Source organism: Bos taurus, chromosome 10 (genome assembly GCF_002263795.3).
Source record: "Bos taurus isolate L1 Dominette 01449 registration number 42190680 breed Hereford chromosome 10, ARS-UCD2.0, whole genome shotgun sequence".
NCBI lineage: Eukaryota > Metazoa > Chordata > Mammalia > Artiodactyla > Bovidae > Bos > Bos taurus.
This window is the reverse complement of record NC_037337.1, coordinates 36,162,221-36,180,691: the sequence shown is the minus strand read 5'-3', so window position 1 is coordinate 36,180,691 and position 18,471 is coordinate 36,162,221. Positions and strand designations below refer to the sequence as shown.

At 43.8% G+C, this 18,471-nt stretch overlaps 2 protein-coding genes and 2 non-coding genes across 4 annotated transcripts in view; 2 read left to right on the top strand and 2 right to left on the bottom strand.

The window, feature by feature from the left end:
- KNL1 (kinetochore scaffold 1) overlaps nt 1-1,269 on the bottom strand; it is a 63,236-nt gene extending 61,967 nt beyond the window's left edge. The window contains 1 exon segment of the mRNA XM_002690821.7: nt 1,029-1,269. The gene's annotated coding sequence lies outside the window, so the exon portion shown is untranslated.
- Nucleotides 1,270-1,618: 349 nt separating this feature from the next.
- TRNAS-GCU (transfer RNA serine (anticodon GCU)) lies at nt 1,619-1,700 on the top strand. Its single transcript has one exon. It is a non-coding gene; the product is annotated as a tRNA-Ser (tRNA).
- Nucleotides 1,701-5,310: 3,610 nt separating this feature from the next.
- Nucleotides 5,311-5,426, top strand: LOC112448617 (small nucleolar RNA SNORA26). The gene has a single exon (XR_003037000.1). It is a non-coding gene; the product is annotated as a small nucleolar RNA SNORA26 (small nucleolar RNA).
- Nucleotides 5,427-8,839: 3,413 nt separating this feature from the next.
- On the bottom strand, nt 8,840-13,095 carry RPUSD2 (RNA pseudouridine synthase domain containing 2). Its single transcript, XM_002690820.6, has 3 exons — nt 12,426-13,095; nt 10,461-10,757; nt 8,840-9,778 (listed from the first exon to the last, which is right to left on the bottom strand). The coding sequence occupies exons 1-3, from the start codon at nt 13,050-13,052 to the stop codon at nt 9,044-9,046; spliced, it is 1,659 nt and encodes a 552-aa protein (XP_002690866.2). The 5' UTR covers nt 13,053-13,095; the 3' UTR covers nt 8,840-9,043.
- Nucleotides 13,096-18,471: the final 5,376 nt, after the last annotated feature.

Sequence of the window (18,471 nt, the reverse complement as noted above, 5' to 3'; positions counted from 1 at the left end):
ATTAATATTACCACTCCAAGTATTTTTCATTCAGTTTACATCTACTTGTCACCTTGTAAAAATTTCCAGCCATTTCACGTTGTCAAGAAAAATCATATCACTTGGAACGCAACCTTTACAGTACGTTAAATTCACATTTCAAATCATTCTTTCCTTCAAGTTCCACCTCAAATACCACTTTCTCCAAGAAGCCTCCTCTAGTCTCCATTGCCAAAAAGCATTAAATAAGCTCGTCTGTGTTCCCACATTCCTTTAGAATGTCCTGTAATCCTTTACAGTCTTGCTTTATAGTTATCTGTGTATATCAATTCCTTCCCGTTCTGGACTGTAAATTCTAGATGAGGGACTGAATCATCTGCTCCCTGCCCGAGCACAAGACAAGGAATCCAATACAGATCTGAGGAATTAGACTGATCCAATTCAACTGAAAACTTCAATCTTCATACCTAAAGTAAGCTCTGCTTTGGTCTTCTCTGTCATACCTCTATAAACCTATCTTTAAAATTCCAATCGACAAAACATATTTTTAGAACTTTTTTCTGAAACTCTACTATTGAGACAAACAGCAAGAAAAGACTCCTTAACTCTGGCTTAATAATGCACCGAGGATTTTTAAAAAACTTATTTGTGGCGTACTAATACTGGCTTTATTTATGTTATTACATCCGCAGAAGACTCAAAATCTGCTCAGTGCCGCTAGCACTCAGATCAGACACTGTAAATAAACCATAAACCGAGAGTTTAAAATCACATTTCTGTCACTTCATTTATAGCTAAGAAAAGACTGAGTAAGAAATGCAAACACCCGTGAGTTCCCCAAAGAAGGGAAAAGGAGGTAGGTGCTAGGGAGTCCTGGAGCCCTGACAGAAGATGGCGGGGCGGGACGCGGAGAGAGCCGCGGGCCAGCGACCCAGGGCCGCTCGTGGGGCCCAGGTGTGGATGGAGACTGCTAGCGGGGCGAAAGGTGGCCCAAGTGCAGGCCGAGGTGAGAGAACAGCGAGTCCTGCACCGGGGGAGGGCGTCCGTACCTGAGCCCAGCGAGTGCTGAGGCAGCCTGGCTGTAGGCGCGTCCCTCTCCTCCCAGCGTGGGGCCTTGAGTCCGCTTTAACAAAACCTAAATCCCGCGGGCGAAGACCAGGACGAAAGTTACTCGCCGCGACCCAACGGCTTCACAAATTCTCCTCAGACTTGTTTGTGGTCCGCACACTCCTCACATAGCTCACCCCCACCCCTTCACACGTCTCCTCACAACGCCCAGAGGACCTCTGTAAAGCATTCAAATCTAACCGCCTAGCGGAAGCGCAGGCGCAAAGCCGCTCAACGCGTCAGCCCCGCCCCTTAGGCGGCAGACCCTCCCTAAGATTACTTCAATGAAAATTTTTTCCCAGTTTGTATGCCAATTTTATTTCTTTCAAGGTTATCTCATTTTCTACGGAATTTTCCTTTATTCCTCCCCACTGCAGATTCCTCACTGCATGGGAGCGGCCATCTTCTTTTTATTTCTTGCTGTAAAAAAGATCGGAGCTTTGCTTCCGTACAAAATGGCGGCTCCCATTCCATTGCGTCACATCCCCCTAGTTTTACTCCCTATAGCTACCAGGAAGGAGTAGGTTTCTGGGACGAGGTGGCCGAGTGGTTAAGGCGATGGACTGCTAATCCATTGTGCTCTGCACGCGTGGGTTCGAATCCCATCCTCGTCGAACGTAGGTTTTATTTTTTCGCCACTGATTTGAACCGATGACGGTAAATTTCCTTGCGGAATGGAAAGAGTTGCTTATTCATTGCAAGTATGATTTACTAGTCGACTTTGAAACCTCCGGTTTGACTCTTGAAAGACAGCTTTTGGAGCATTCTGATCTCACGTATAAAGAAAAAGGGAAAGAGACATTTTCTGGGAATCAGAGTTAAATAATGCGTTTAGTGTATTTCTAATGTAGCGAAAAACAGTGCACAGAATCCCACGATTATCGCTATTTACATATGTTCTAGTGGTGGTCTGCTCAGTAGTAATTAACCGAGCTCCTGATTGAGGAACTTCGGTTATTGTGGACTCTAACCCCAGCGTTTTTCATACCTGTCGTTACTATGAAAAATCAGATTTTACTTCAAAAGCTACCGTGAGACTCAGTGTTCAGGGTTCTCTTTCAGTCCCCAGAAGGCTGCAGGTGCTTCAAGAAAAGTACTCAACGTTAAAAAAAGATGTTGACAGCACTTGAAACTTGGTAGTTATCTATAAGTCAGAGAGGTGAAGACATAGCTGCCTTCCCAGAGGAGAAAGTTTTAATTCTTCTCTTGGATTTAAGCAGAGAGGGAGTAGAAAAAGAATAGAGATTCTCCTCCTGAAGGGTCATCAGGCAGTCTTTCAACTACATTTAACCACCGTCATTTATCCAGTATTTATCTACAGGCACCACAATGAATTACAGCACTTTAATTCACAATAATCCTGTGATCACGACAGACATGTTTATTATTCCGTTTTACAGATGAGGACACTAAAAGATAAACTTGTCCAAGGTTATACAGCTTTTGTAATTCCAGAAAAGGCATTTATTTAAGTCTATCAAACTCTGGTGGCCCTTATCCGCCACCCTATATGGTGCTGCTGCTGCTGCTGCTGTCGATTCAGTCGTGTCCGACTCTGTGCGACCCCATAGACGGCAGCCCACTAGGCTCCTCTGTCCCTGCGATTCTCCAGGCAAGAATACTGGAATGGGTTGCCAAGTCGCTCAGTCGTGCCTGACTCTAAGCGACCCCATGGACTGCAGCCTACCAGGCTCCTCCGTCCATGGGATTTTCCAGGCAAGAGTACTGGAGTGGGGTGCCATTGCCTTCTCCTGGAAATTAGTAAAAAGCGCTCTTCAATCCTTTGCGGTCATGGTTTACACATTCTCTCCGCACTGAATGGTACCCCAGAACCTGACACTCGGCAGATACCTTCAGCCCTGAGAGTGGAAATCAGGCTCCAGTGACTCCTCCCACACCAATCCAAACCCCTTAGGAATGTAGATACCTCCCACAGCTGAGGGCTGAGGGTCACCCGAGCACTTTGCTTTCTAATCCATTCACCACCCTGTTGCTTGAAAGGATTTCAACCTGGGTTCCACACACTCCCAAGGGGTCCATGGATAGACCTGAATTGGTTATTTGGTTGGGAGAAAAAAATTGCAGCTTTATCTTCATTAATCTCTAATTGAAAACACTTCCTTCTATTAATAAAGGTAAGCAACAAAATACAGTTCTATTAACCTTACCTGTGATTTTTGTCACCAACTGAAATAACAGATATTGTTGTATCATATTAGCAATATGCAATACTGCTATTGTTTTATGCTCATTACTGCTATAGTACTTCAATATACTGGTAGTTATTGGACCTATCATTAGATCTTGTAAACTTAAGCATTCATGAGGAAGTATATGCATTGTATTGTTGGTTCACCAATTTTTTTATTTTTAATTTTATTATAGTTGATTTATAATTTATTAATTTCTGCTGTACAGCAAAATAATTCATATATATATATACACATACATTTTCATATTCTTTTCTATTATGGTTTATTACAGGATATTGATGTAGTTCCCTGTGCTATACAGTAGGACCTTGTTTATCCATTCTATATGTAATAGTTTGCATTTGCTAATCCCAGCCTAGATAGTATATTGAAAAGCAGAGATATTACTTTGCCAACAAAGCTCCATCTAGTCAAGGCTATGGTTTTTCCAGTGGTCATGTATGGATGTGAGAGTTGGACTGTGAAGAAAGCTGAGTGCCAAAAAATTGATGCTTTTGAACTGTGGTGTTGGAGAAGACTCTTGAGAGTCCCTTGGACTGCAAGGAGATCCAACCAGTCCATCCTAAAGGAGATCAGTCCTGGGTGTTCACTGGAAGGACTGATGCTGAAGCTGAAACTCCAATACTTTGGTCACCTCATGCGAAGGGTTGACTCATGGGAAAAGACCCTGATGCTGGGAGGGATTGGGGGCAGGAGGAGAAGGGGACGACAGAGGATGAGATGGCTGGATGGCATCACCGACTCGATGGACGTGAGTTTGAGTGAACTCAGGGAGTTGATGATGGACAGGGAGGCCTGGTGTGATGCAATTATGGGATTGCAAAGAGTCGGACACAACTGAGCGACTGCACTGAACTGAACACAGTCAAAGGCTTTAACATAGTCAATGAAGCAGAAGTAGATGTTTTTCTGGAATTCTCTAGCTTTTTCTCTGATACAGTGGATGTTTGTAATTTGATTTCTGGTTGCTTTGCCTTCTCTAATCCAGCTTGAACATCTGGAAGTTCAAGATGTTCATGTACTGTTGAAACCTAGTTCTCGGTTCACATACTATTGAAACTTCTTAGTTTGGCTCAAATAAACTCTCTTCTGTTCTTATCTGTTCTATTTTGATAACTGTATTCCAACATAATTGGTTGACTTTATATTACAACAAACTTAATTTTATGCATTTAAAACCAATATTCTGAGAAGGGACCCATAGGCTTCACCAGACTGCCCAAGATCTGTGTCACAAGAAAAGGTTAAGAGCTCCTGAGGGATTTTCTGAAGTGTCCTCAACACATTAGTCTTAAAACCCCTCCCCTGAATTAGGCCTTTTTCTGTCTCCCCAAAACCTTTGCAGATGCTTTACTTACTCCTCTCCCTGGATCATGCTCCTGCTGCCCAACACCTCCTTCCCATCAACCCCTTCCTGGCTGGCTCCTGCTCCTCCTTCAGATCTCAGCTTTGATGTCATCGCTATCATGAAGACTTTCCTAGCCCTGCAACCTGCAGCTCCTTCTTAGATTTCTCTCGCCTGGTCCCATGCTCTTCTGCTTCTGGGTCTTTGTACCCCTCCTAGATGTTCCTGTAGCTCTGTGTGTCTTCCTCAGCATTTGCCAGATGGTATTTAAATTGTCCATTGGTGCTTTGACCTCTCCAAAGAGTGGCAAGTCTACATCATTTTTCTGAGTTTTGCCTGCTTCTCACAGTGATGACTTCCTATGGAAAATTGATAAGGTCTATCAATGTGTCTAGTCTCTATAAATAAAAAGTGAGTGGGTTGTTTTCTCAAAGGAAGATCTTCAGTTGTAAAAATTCTGAAACTATAAAGCACTGGAAGTGTCTTGAGGTTAAAAAGAAGAAATCATGAGTGGAAACTCACTTTTCTATTCCTCATTTCTTTACCTGTTTTCATGCTTAGTTCATTTGTGGTTTCTTTCATATGAAATTGCAGTAAGTCTTGCTGTGATGGTCCCAGTTTTTTTGCATTTCTGTGATCTATTGATGTATAAGAGTTGTGCTTATTTTACCTCTTTCTACGAGACTCAAAAGGATTAAGGCTAACACAGTAAGGTAGAGTAAATCTCAAATCCAGAGAAAAGATTGTAAATCTCCTCTTGGATTCTGTCTGGAGTCACAGCTGGAAAAAAAAAAAAAAAAGGATTAACAACATGCCAGATTATTTAAAAGCCTAGGGGTGGTGGTGTGGGGACTTGGATTAGTAATGGAAAAAGAAATTTATAATAAATGAAGGCAGTAAGAGTTAGAGGCGCCATCTACTGGAGGAGCTACAACTGAAGATTTGGACAAGACAGTTCTGCCTGATCTGCTAATACATTTTGCAAGATTCCCATTACTGACCCCCACCCCCAATTTGTCACAAGCCACAGATCAAGGAAATCATTCTCCATCAACACCAGTTCTTCATAAGTCCTATCCTGAACTGTTGCAGGACCCCTCAACCTCTGGAAGACCAGAAATAAAGAACTACTGTACAGCCAAATTGCATTACCAAGATATTCCAGATCTCTTTATTATTTCAGTGCCAGGGAATGAATCTCCATTCTGAGTCCAACTTCAAGAAGACCAATTCTCAATGGAGAATGAGGTGCTCTGGAAAAAATTGTCCAGTGTATAGTTGGTGATGGTCTGCTGCCTGGGCAGGCCCTTATGTGTCAGCCTCCCTCACAGACAAAGCTCTGAAGAAGTGAAATGTGTGTGTGTGTGAGCCCTCACAAAGTTCTAAAGGAAGAAGTGAAATGTGTGTGTGTGTGCGTGTGCGGCCTCCCGTTGTTTCTTAAACTCTTATAAGAAAAACCCAGACCCAGGGCTGTAAGACTTGCAAAGGTTGGTTTTGAGAGGTAGGCAATGATATAAGTTAAATCCTTCTATTCCTTACCATTAGGAAGTGTAGTCCCACTGGGAAACATCTCTGGGAAAACAGTCATGACAAGGTCTGTGATGTGATGCATTAGTCACTCAGTCAGGCCGGACTCTTCGCAACCCCATGGGCTATAGACCACCAGGCTCCTCTGTCCATGGGATTTTCTGGCAAGGATACTTGAGTGGGTTGTCATTTCCTTCTCTAGAGGAATACTTCCCGATCCAGGGATCGAACCTGGGTCTCCTGCACTGCAGGCAAATTCTTTACTGACTGAGCTATGAGGGAAGCTCCAAGGCCTGAAGAGGTTCAAGAATTAATGCAAGAATTCTCTGTTGAGTTGGTGCAACACCAACTCAAAACTTTTTTCTCAAATCATTCCCTTAGCTTCATGCTATCATATGAAAACCTCTACTTTGCCAAAATAACTTCTGGGAATGCCTAGTAAGCTGAAAACTAAATAATATGTCATATTGAAGATCAATTAGAGCAAAAATTGAAATCTAGCTTATAGTAAACTTGCTTGGGGAAGACAAAATGAATAAATGCCAATAGAACTGGGGAAATGGGGAATAACACTTGCTATAGCCCATGCTTTGTAACTTCTGCAAAGATAGCTATGAATAGATAGCAAGCAACAGTACACTTTTCCTGATCATAGTGAGAATGAGCAATGCCCGAGATTTCAAATTTCAAAATTTTCTTTTGAGATCTTCAGAATGAAGTAAAACTGGGTCAAACTCAACTTCAATAGGGTGAAATTAACAGATGATGGCAAGACCTGAGGACATGACTGGTGATCCATGGAGTTAGAAACAGAAGCAGTAATTCCTTTTCTGATTGTGGTACTGTGGAGTAGAAAGTTTTTCATATTTCTCTTTGGGCTAAATAAAAGGCCATTGGCCCTGAAAACCCCTAATGACTAGGTTCAGAAAGCTTCTGAGTCAGGGAACAAGAAGGCATCCACATATGGAGAGTGACCCACCTGCACTCTATGGAGTCAGAAGCGCCTGTGCTCAGACCCTTCCAGACCTTGCCCTATGTATCTCTTCATCTTGCTGGTCTTTTCTAGCCTTTAATATCATTTGTAATAAACCATAAATCAAGAAAGGAAACTGTTTTCCTGAATTCTGTGAGTTATTCTAATAAATGGTTGAACCCGAGGAGGGAGTTGTGGGAAATTTTGATTCACAGGTAACAATCTAGACCTGCCATTGTCATTTGAAGTGGGGACAAGTTTTGTGGGACTGAGTCCTTAATTTGTGGGATCTGACCCTATCTCTGGGTAGATGGTGTCAGAGGTGAGTCAGATTGTAGGATACCCAGCCTGTGTCAGAGAATTGCTTGATGTGGGGAAACCACCACATATTTTAAAAGTACAGAGTATTCTGTGAATAAAGAAAAGTGAGTTTTTCTTTTCTGGTATTTAAAATAAACACAGAAGCAGAGAGTAGAATGGTGATGTCAGGGGTTGGGGGCAGGGGGAAATAAGGAACTGCTATTCAGCAAGTATAAGGTTTCAGTTATGCATGATGATTTTAAGTTCCAGAGATGCTGTACTGTGCCTATAGTTAACAGTATCATATTGTACACACGGATTTGCTAAGGGGCTGATCTCACATTAAGTGTTTTCACCATAATAAAAAAATAAAACTTTTGTGAGTCACAGGACACTGCCAATAAAGTGAAAAGACAACCTACAGAATGGGAGAAAATATTTGCAAATTATATATCTCTTAAGGGTCTTATACCCAGAATATATAGTCTTATAATTCAACAACAAGCCAATCCAAATTAAAAAAGGGCAATAAATTTGAATAGACATTTTTCCAAACAAGGTACACAAATATCCAACAAGCATATGAAAAGATGTTTAACATTATTAGTCCCAAGGGAAATGCAAATCAAAACCACAATACTACTTCAATCTCACTAAGATGACTATAATCAAAACAATGGGAAATAACAAGTGTTGGTGAGGATGGAGAGAAATTGGAACACTTGTGCATTTCCTATGGGAATGTAAAATGGTTCAGCTACTGTGGAAAAGTTTGGTGATTCCCCTAAAAATTAAACAAAGAGTTACCATATGACCTGGCAATCCCACTCCTTGGTATATACTTGAAAGAACAGAAAACATGTATTCAAACAAAAATCTGTACACAAATGTGCACAGCAGCACTATTCACAATAGCCAAAAAGTGGGAACAACCCAAACGCCCAATGAATGGGTATAACAAAATGTGGTATATCCATGCAATGAAATATTATTCAGCCATAAACAGGAATGAAGTACTGATGCATGCTATGAATTGGATGAAGCCTGAAAACATCATGCTAAACAAAAGACGACAGACACAAAAGGTCACATGTTGTATGATTCCGTTTGTATGAAATGTCCAGAATAGGCAAAAACCATAAAGACAGAAGATTGGCTAATTGAATCAGGAGCTAGGTGGAAGAGGAAATGGGGATTGCCTGTTTAATGAATATGGGTTTCCTTTTGAGTGATGAAATGTTTTGGAACTAATTAAGAGGTGAGGGTTGCACATCATTGTGAACGTAAGAAAGGCCACTAAATTCTATGTTTTAGAATGGCAATTGTGTTGTCAATTTTACTTCACTTAAAAAAAGGAAAAAAGAAACAACTAGTGAAAACATTAGACATACAAGGTATTAGAAAAAGAGCTCTATTTACAAACCAGAAAGTTCCCAAACTCTAGCTGGAAGGAGAGGAAGGTCTAGCAAGTATGAGCAGATCCTTTAAGAGCCCAGCTTCACCCCCAAGAAACTCTGTACCAGCCCATGTGGTTAGCTCCTACTTCATGGCCCATTCCTGTTCCAATCCAATAAATAATCCCTCCGTTGGCCATAGTCCTCAGTGTTCTTGCCAGTCATCTCGTGCCCAGGCAGGCATTGGTGAACAGTACTCAAAGTCTGGCCCTTTATAGCGCAGGGCATGCAGAAACATCACAAGATCCTGGGGCGAGGGATCCTGTGGCACTCTCCGGCACTCTGAACAGAGTGGGTCTGTCTCTTGATTCACAACATCCATTTTGGTTGCCTTCTCTGATGTCACAGGCACTCCATCCAGATCCCGAGGGGCTGCCTCAACTGCTCCATCTATCTTCTGGGAAGATGCAGCCATCTCTTCTAGGCAGTCCTTGCTGAGCTCTGAGGAAGGTGCTGTAGAGTCTGGGGCTCCTGGGCACAGGTCACCCTCATAGAGATCTAGCACATCCAGACTCTGTTTGGCCTGGTGCTCTGCCACAAGGTCCCGCAGGAGTTCCTCATCTGTCTTTGGAATGTGGCCGCCTCGGCCTCGTGAGGGACCCCAGGCGGCTGAGTTGTAGATGGGGTCATTGAGGATGGGGTGGCCCAGGAACTGGAGGTGGACTCGGATCTGGTGGGTGCGGCCTGTAAGTGGCCGGCACCGTACCACACTGGAGTGGCCATTGTAGCTCAGTCTCTGGAACACTGACTCACAGGGCTTGCCCTGAGGATCCACACGGCACACCCCTACCTTGTAAGATACCACCAAGATGGGTTCCTTGCAGGTTACTTCCTCGGTAGGGAACTCCCCCACCACCCGGCACACGTACTCCTTCTCCAGCTACACAGGAGGGAAGAGGGAGAAAGTCAGTGCATGAAGCCCAAACCCTTTTCAGTGATGACAAATGCATCCGTATCAGACAGAAGAGGGTTCAAACCCCAGCTCCACCATTTACCAGTTGCACAATCCTAGGCACATTACAGTACTCAGCTTCTTTAAAACCCATTAACTTGTCTATAAAATGTTTGCTTAGAAAAGCATTTATCGCAACAGGGCTATTCCGAGGATTTAGTTAGCTGGGCTCTAACATACTTGGTATTGAGCCTGGTAAACAGTAAACAATAAATACATTATAATCAGACCCAGAATTACAAGTCTCAAGACCACAATCACCACTATTTAACTCTTCTACCCAAACCTCTTCCAACTCTATCCAGAATCTTTCCACCAAGTAGACTCTCTCCACAGTCTTAAAAACCTTGCTCAGCCTGTCAGCATTTAAAATTTTCAAAACAGCAAATTACCAAGAGAGGCAGTATATGTTATCTCTAAAGATCTTTTGAAACTTAAGAGATAAGAACTTGTCTCTGGCTCCTTAGGTGCTGACCTTCCTAAAGATGGGAAGCTTGAGCAGATAAACACAAAGGCTCATTTCAGATCTAGAACTCAGTGACACCCTTTCGATGAAGAGCATTTGTGAGTCCAGAAGTGGCCTGCAAGAAGCAAACTCAGTTTGGCTCACCTGCCGGTCCCGAACCTGTTCATGAATTCTCTCTGAGACGGCTGCTGTCTTGGCAAACATGAGGACCCCAGAGGTAAGGCGATCAAGCCGATGCAATGGGTGTAGCTCCTTTAGTTGGTGCTCCTTGCCCAGGATGAAGATGACCGTGTTGTGTCGGAATCGGCCACAGGGGTGGACAGGAATGGAAGAAGGCTTGTCTACAACCACCACATCTTCGTTCTCTGCTAGCAGGCGGATGGGCTCTGCGGTAACTGGTGGCTCATGCCTGTGCACTGTGTTCCGTAAGAAGTCATTGTCCTGCCAATGACACAGGCAACTGGTCAGCCCAGGGTCCAGCCACCTATGATCAGTCAACTTCACACACAACTTCCCCCCATCTTCCTTACTGGATGAAAGAATGGGCATAGTACATCCTTAAGCAGAAAAAGCAGTATACACCATGTATTCTTATTTTGTAAACACACAGACACACAGGTAGAAGCAGGAATTGAAAAAGAGCTAGAAGGATATACCCAAAATGTTATCTATCTCTGGATGGTGTGATTATGGTTTTTGCTGTTCTGATTATTTGTATTTTCTCTACAATAAAGTTATATTTAACAATATATTTTTCTAAAATGAAGGGGAAAATCCTCCATAAACCATCACTTATTGTGACCTTGAACAAACACCAAGCTGTAAGTCCAGAGATGTGGGCTCTAGACCTGGATTTGCTACAGGCTTACTGCATGCTCTTAGGGAAGTCACTTAACTTCTCTAGGCCTCAGTTCCCTTATCTGTAAAATGTGAGCGTCAGTCCAGATCTGTGCTTCAAAACTGTGACTGATTCAAACCACTCATTTTCCAAATGCCTTACCATCCCCTCACAAATATGGTGAGACACTGTTAATGACAATGTCTGGTACCTCTTAGCTGTGATGGAAATTTAAAGAAGGGTCAAAGCACTGGGCTACACAATTCTGGTCTCAATCTCTGTCATTTCACAGTTCTATCCTATCAGGCTCTAGGATAAATAATTCAAGTGGAAGTTATAAGAACACGGGCTTCCCTTGTGGCTCAGCTGGTAAAGAATCCCCCTGCAATGTGGGAGACCTGGGTTCAATCCCTGGGTTGGGAAGATCCCCTGGAGAAGGGAAAGGCTATCCACTCCAGTATTATGGCCTGGAGAATTCCATGGATTGTATAGTAGATGGGGTTGCAAAGAATTGGACACGACGGACTGACTTTCACTTCACTTACAAGAACACAGGTGTTGGAGGTGGCACTGTGCCTTACTTCTGTGAGGTTGATCTTGGTTTCCTCAACTTCCTCACAGGCAAAATGAAGTGACAGTATCTACTCCACAGGGTTGTCATTATAATTAAATGTTAAAGTACATAAAATGCTTAACGCTGTGCCCAGCACACAGGAGATACAAATGATAGTCTCGATTATTACCGTTTGTACAGAGATCTACAATGCAAGGCAGAAAATCATCAGTGCCACTGCCAGAAGACTACATAAAAGGAGCTGTTAAGAATTCCCTGGTGCTTCCCTGGTGGCTCAAACGGTAAAGAATCTGCCTGCAATGCAGGAGACCAGGGTTCAATCCCTGAGTTGGGAAGATCCCCTGGAAAAGGAATTGGCAACCCACACCAGTACTCTTGCCTGGAGAATTCCATGGACAGAGAGGCCTGGCAGTTCATGGGATCGCAAAAGGTTAGACACGACTGAGCGACCAACTTTCACTTTCACAAGAATTCCAACTTCTGTGCCTTGGAAACACCAAAGTCGCTTTGATGGAGGGGATAAGGCGGCTGAGGTCTGAAACATACAGGCAGTCTACTTGAGGAAATGGAGCGGTAAAAGAGTGTTACAAGTTAAAACGAGAACGCTTCAGAATGACCCCGAATTTACTCCGGTACCTATGCCCTAGTAACCGAAAACACCATGCCCCCTTTCGGGCAGGCCCCATCAGGACTCCACCTTGAGCACAATGCTGAGGTCCTGTACCGGCTCCTCGTTGAGGTGCAGGCGTCCCGCCCGGACAGCGGCCTCGTAGTAGGCCAGGGGCTGGGCTCTGAACTCCGTGCCGAAGACGTGCAGCAAGCTGTGGCCCACCCAGCGGCCTTTGCAATAAGTTCGGAAGTCAAAGTAATAGGGCCGCACTTTGCGCAAGCCGCCTTCAAAGTAGTAGCTGGTCTCAGCAAAGTGCTCATCGCCGAAGCTAACCCCTGCCCGCCGCTTCTTCGGGGGCGGCACAACGCGCTCTCCAACCGCGCCCCGCCGCTTCTTCCGCTTGCCAGGGCCCAGGGCTGCAGCCAGGGCCCGCTCCCCGTTTCCTGAGGGCTGCTTCGCGTCCCCCGAGACCGGCTCCTCTCCTGGACCCCCCGGTTCCGGGTGCCCAGGGGGCTGCTCACCCCTCGCGGCGCCGCCCGCATCTCCGTTTTGCTGAGCTGGAGCCCCCAGCCCGCTCGCTGCCTCAGCCCCGGTCGAGAGTCTTTCCGCCATGGGTCCCCTACAGGCACTCCAAGTCCTGGCAATTGCGAGGAACCGGAGATTGGAGCACACTTGCCCAAGAACCGGGAGCCACAACCGGCCTCCCAGCCACATGACCCAGCGGCCGCTGCCTCTGGGTCGCGATCTGAGGGCGTCACTCGGCACCAACCAATCAGTGAGACCTAGTGCCGAGGCGGGACCGCGTTGAGAACAGGCGTGAAGGAGGTAGCTGAATGAGTTGAAAGCTGTAAGAATGACTCATTAAAAGTGTAGATTCCATGTAGATATGCTCGAAGTTCCTTTACTCTGGAAAAACTCTTGAAAGAGTTATTAATATTTCAAAACAAAATAAAATGAAGATTGCTAAACTCTGAATGTACTAAGAAACACTGCGTTGTATACTTTAAAGGGTGAGGATATTTTGTGATTTATAACTCTAAATCAAATCCCTTATGATTATACAGTGGAAGTGAGAAATAGATTTAAGGGACTAGATCTGATAGAGTGCCTGATGAACTATGGACGGAGGTTCATGACATTGTACAGGAGACAGGGATCAAGACCATCCCCAAGAAAAAGAAATGCACAAAAGCAAAATGGCTGTCTGAGGAGGCCTTACAAATAGCTGTGAAAAGAAGAGAAGCGAAAAGCAAAGGAGAAAAGGAAAGATATTCCCATCTGAATGCAGAGTTCCAAAGAATAAGCAAGGAGAGATAAGAAAGCCTTCATTAACGATCAATGCAAAGAAATAGAGGAAACCAACAGAATGGGAAAGACTAGAGATCTCTTCAAGAAAATTAGAGATACCAAGGGAACATTTCATGCAAAGATGGGCTTGATAAAGGACAGAAATGGTATGGACCTAACAGAGCAGAAGATCTTAAGAAGAGGTGGCAAGAATACACAGAAGAACTGTGCAAAAAAGATCTTCATGACCCAGATAATCACAATGGTGTGATCACTCACCTAGAGCCAGACGTCCTGGAATGTGAAGTCAAGTGGGCCTTAGAAAGCATCATTACGAACAAACCTAGTGGAGGTGATGGAATCCCAGTTGAGCTATTTCAAATCCTAAAAGATGATGCTGTGAAAGTGCTGCACTCAATATGCCAGCAAATTTGGAAAACCCAGCAGTGGCCACAGGACTGGTAAAGGTCAGTTTTCATTCCAATCCCAAAGAAAGGCAATGCCAAAGAATGCTCAAACTACCGCACAATTGCACTCATCTCACACGCTAGTAAAGTAATGCTCAAAATTCTACAAGCCAGGCTTCACCAATACGTGAACCGCGAACTTCCAGGTGTTCAAGCTGGTTTTAGAAAAGGCAGAGGAACCAGAGATCAAATTGCCAACATTCACTGGAACATGGAAAAAGCAAGAGAGTTCCAGAAAAACATCTATTTCTGCTTTATTGACTATGCCAAAGCCTTTGATTGTGTGGATCACAATAAACTGTGGAAAATTCTTCAAGAGATGGGAATCCCAGACCACCTGACCTGCCTCTTGAGAAACCTATATGCAGGTCAGGAAGCAACAGTTAGAACTGGATATGGAACAACAGACTGGTTCCAAATAGGAAAAGGAGTACATCAAGGCTCTATATTGTCACCCTGCTTATTTAACTTATATGCAGAGTACATCATGAGAAATGGTGGGCTGGAAGAAGCACAAGCTGGAATCAAGATTACTGGGGAAAATAGCAATAACCTCAGATATGCAGATGATACCACTCCATGGCAGAAAGTGAAGAGGAACTAAAAAGCCTCTTGATGAAAGTGAAAGAGGAGATTGAAAAAGTTGGCTTAAAGCTCAACATTCATAAAACGAAAATCATGGGATCTGGTCCCATCACTTCATGGGAAATAGTTGGGGAAACAGTGGAAACAGTGTCAGATTTTATTTTGGGGGGCTCCAAAATCACTGCAGATGGTGATTGCAGCCATAAAATTAAAAGACACTTACTCCTTGGAAGGAAAGTTATGATCAACCTCAGTTCAGTTCAGTTCAGTCGCTCAGTCGTGTCCAACTCTTTGCTACCCCATGAATCGCTGTATGCCAGGCCTCCCTGTCCATCACCAACTCCCAGAGTTCACTCAAACTCATGTCCATCGAGTCAGTGATGCCATCCAGCCATCTCATCCTCTGTCATCCCCTTCTCCTCCTGCCCCCAATCCCTCCCAGCATCAGGGTCTTTTCCCATGAGTCAACTCTTCACATGAGGTGGCCAAAGTACTGGAGTTTCAGCTTTAGCATCATTCCTTCCAAAGAACACCCAGGACTGATCTCCTTTAGAATGGACTGGTTGGATCTCCTTGCAGTCTAAGGGACTCTCAAGAGTCTTCTCCAACACCACGGTTCAAAAGCATCAATTTTTTGGCGATCAGCTTTCTTCACGGTCCAACTCTCACATCCATACATGACTACTGGAAAAACCATAGCCTTGACTAGACGGACCTTTGTTGGCAAAGTAATGACTCTGCTTTTTAATATGCATCTAGGTTGGTCATTACTTTCCTTCCAGGGAGTAAGCGTCTTTTAATTTCATGGCTGCAATCACCATCTGCAGTGATTTTGGAGCCCCCCAAAATAAAGTCTGACACTGTTTCCACTGTTTCCCCATTAAACGTTCAAGGTCAGGAGGGGCGGCAGTGAGGATATACCCCTCCTCCAAGGTAAGAAGCAGAGGCTGCGTGAAGAGATGACCAACCTAGATGGCATATTAAAAAGCAGAGACATTGATGCTTTTGAACTGTGGTGTTGGAGAAGACTCTTGAGAGTCCTTTAGACTGCAAGGAGATCCAACCAGTCCATTCTAAAGGAAATCAGTCCTGGGTGTTCATTGGAAGGACTGATGCTAAAGCTGAAACTCCAGTACTTTGGCCACCTCATGCGAAGAGTTGACTCATTGGAAAAGACCCTGATGCTGGGAGGGATTGGGGGCAGGAGGAGAAGGGGACGACAGAGGATGAGATGGCTGGATGGCATCACCGACTCGATGGACGTGAGTTTGAGTAAACTCTGGGAGTTGGTGATGGACAGGGAGACCTGGCCTGTGGTTTGATCCCTGGGTTGGGAAGATCCCTTGGAGAAGGAATTGGCAACTCATTCCAGTACTCTTACCTGGAGAATTCCATGGACAGAGAAGCCTGGCAGGCTACAGTTCATGGGATCACAAAGAGTCAGACACTAATGAGCAACTAAATTTCACTTCTTGTAACTCAATAAAGCTGTCATATATGTAATTAAGCACACACACCCGAGGAAAAATATTTTTACATTTGTCCTTCTCCTTAACAGCATGAGGACTAGAGATCTCCCACTTGCCTTCCATATGCTCCTGTCCTGAGATTAAAACTCCAAGTGGATCAGAAGATGTATTTGTCAGAATTCTTAAATGCAAAATACTGAAACCAACTCCAGTTAACTTCATAAGAGACAGAATTATTGAAAGGATATTAGTGCCTCATAGGATTCATAAGAGAGCTGGAGAACAGGCTCAGAAACAGCCAAATCAAGATAAGCCAAGACTTCTGAGAACCTGCCACATGACAAAAGGGTGAATTTTATGGAGTGTGAATTGTATTTCAATAAAGTTTTTTGTGTTTTTTTGTTTGTTTGTTTCAGAATGTGTCTGAAATACAGACAAGGAGAAAGCTATAAGAGAGGTCTAGAGAGGGAGTCCTTGTGGAATTGTATAAAGCCTTGCTGCTCAAAATGTGGTCTGTGAATTAGCAACATGGGAAACATCTAGCAACTTGTTGGAACTGCAGAATCTTTTCCCTCTTCCCTTCAGGCCCCCTGAGTGAGAATCTCTGTTTTAACAAGATCCTCAGATGATCTGACCGCATATTTAAGTTTGGAAAGCACTGACATAAACCATGCAAAGTAGACTGTTCTCATACCTTTGGACATCCAGCATCTTCTCAACACTCTTCTTTGTGTGGGGGAATTTCCCACATTAAGTACTGTTTCCAAGAGGTAGGATCTAGAAACTGGCTTCTCAGACTCCCTAGCAACTTGGGCATCCATCACCTGGGCTCCTTTGATCAGGCAGAGCCTTTGGTTCAAGAGGCATAATAGCAGAGGAAGCAGGCAGTGTGGAATTCATGTCTGACAAGATAGCATTGGAGGGATTTATATATTTATATATGGAGTTATATTGGGGACTAACCTGGGGGAAGTTCCTGTGAGCAGTGCCCAGCTGCAGTATCTACATTGAGTGGCACTGGGGTGCTCCCTGAGAAGTCCTTCACTGAGTTTTAGAAACTCCTGGCTATATAGACCCCAAGTCTGACTCTGGCCCATCTTGAGGTTCTGTGAACTGTTTAATATATTTTAATCCTGTGGTCAACAGAATAGTCATTAGCCATATGTGGCTATTTATTTACAATGAAAGAAAATTTAAAATTCAGCTATTCAGTTACAGAAGCTGCATCTCATGTGCTCAAGAATCACATAAAACTAGTGGATACCTTATTGGACAACTTAGATACAGAACACTTCTATCATTACAGAAATTTTATTGTACAGAGCAGCTTTAATTAATCCCTTTTACCGCTTAAACTGGCTAGAATGAGCTCTATTATTTGAACTAAGAACTCTACCTAACTTACTCTGATAAGAATTTAAGCCTTTAAGAGCAATGGGGAATTATCAAAGAGTTTCTGGTGTGTGTGTGTGTGTGTGTGTGTGTGTGTGTGTGTGTGTGTGTGTGTTTGTGTGTGTGATGATCCAATTTGTGTGTGTGTGTGATGATCCAATTTTCATTCCAAAAAGATTAACTGGTTGCCACTTGGAGAAGAGACTGAAGAGTGAATCACAAGCTCTAGCTCCAGTTCAGTGTAGTCTTTGACCAAAAGGTTTCTAATTTAAACATTCAGACACCAAACAAATTTTGAACATTTGCCAAGCATCACTTGGCTTCAGAGATACAAAGGTAAGAAAGACATGGTTTCTGACCTCAGTGAAGGACTAGGCTGCTTGAGAATACAAATAAAAAACGTATTTGTACTAATCACACTGTGGGAAAGCAGAGTCTAAGATAGAAGGATGTTGACTGCTGTCATGTGGCTTCCAAGTGTGAGCAGTCCTTGGGAAGACGGAGATCATCAGGGCTTATGGTTTCACTTTTGCAAGTCCAGGATCTGGTTTGGATTTATTCAGCACACACACTAATTAAACTCAAATGACATGGATGAATTAGTAAGGGTGTGCTGTGCTCAGTGGTGTCCAACTCTTTGCAACCCCATGGACTGTACACTGCCAGGTTCCTCTGTCAATGGAATTTTCCAGGCAAGAATACTGGAGTGGGTTACTATTTCCTTCTCCAGGGGATCTTCCCAAGCCAGGAAACTGCATCTCCTGCATTGGCAGGTAGACTGTTTACCACTGCACCACCTGAGCAGCCCTATCAGAAAAGGGGACCATTTGTTAATTTACAACTGTCACTTTAAGTTGAAAGGTGTATTCAATTTTACATTAGCCACTATTGGTGCCTACTATTAAAGGAACCCTCATTCTGGTATCAAGATAT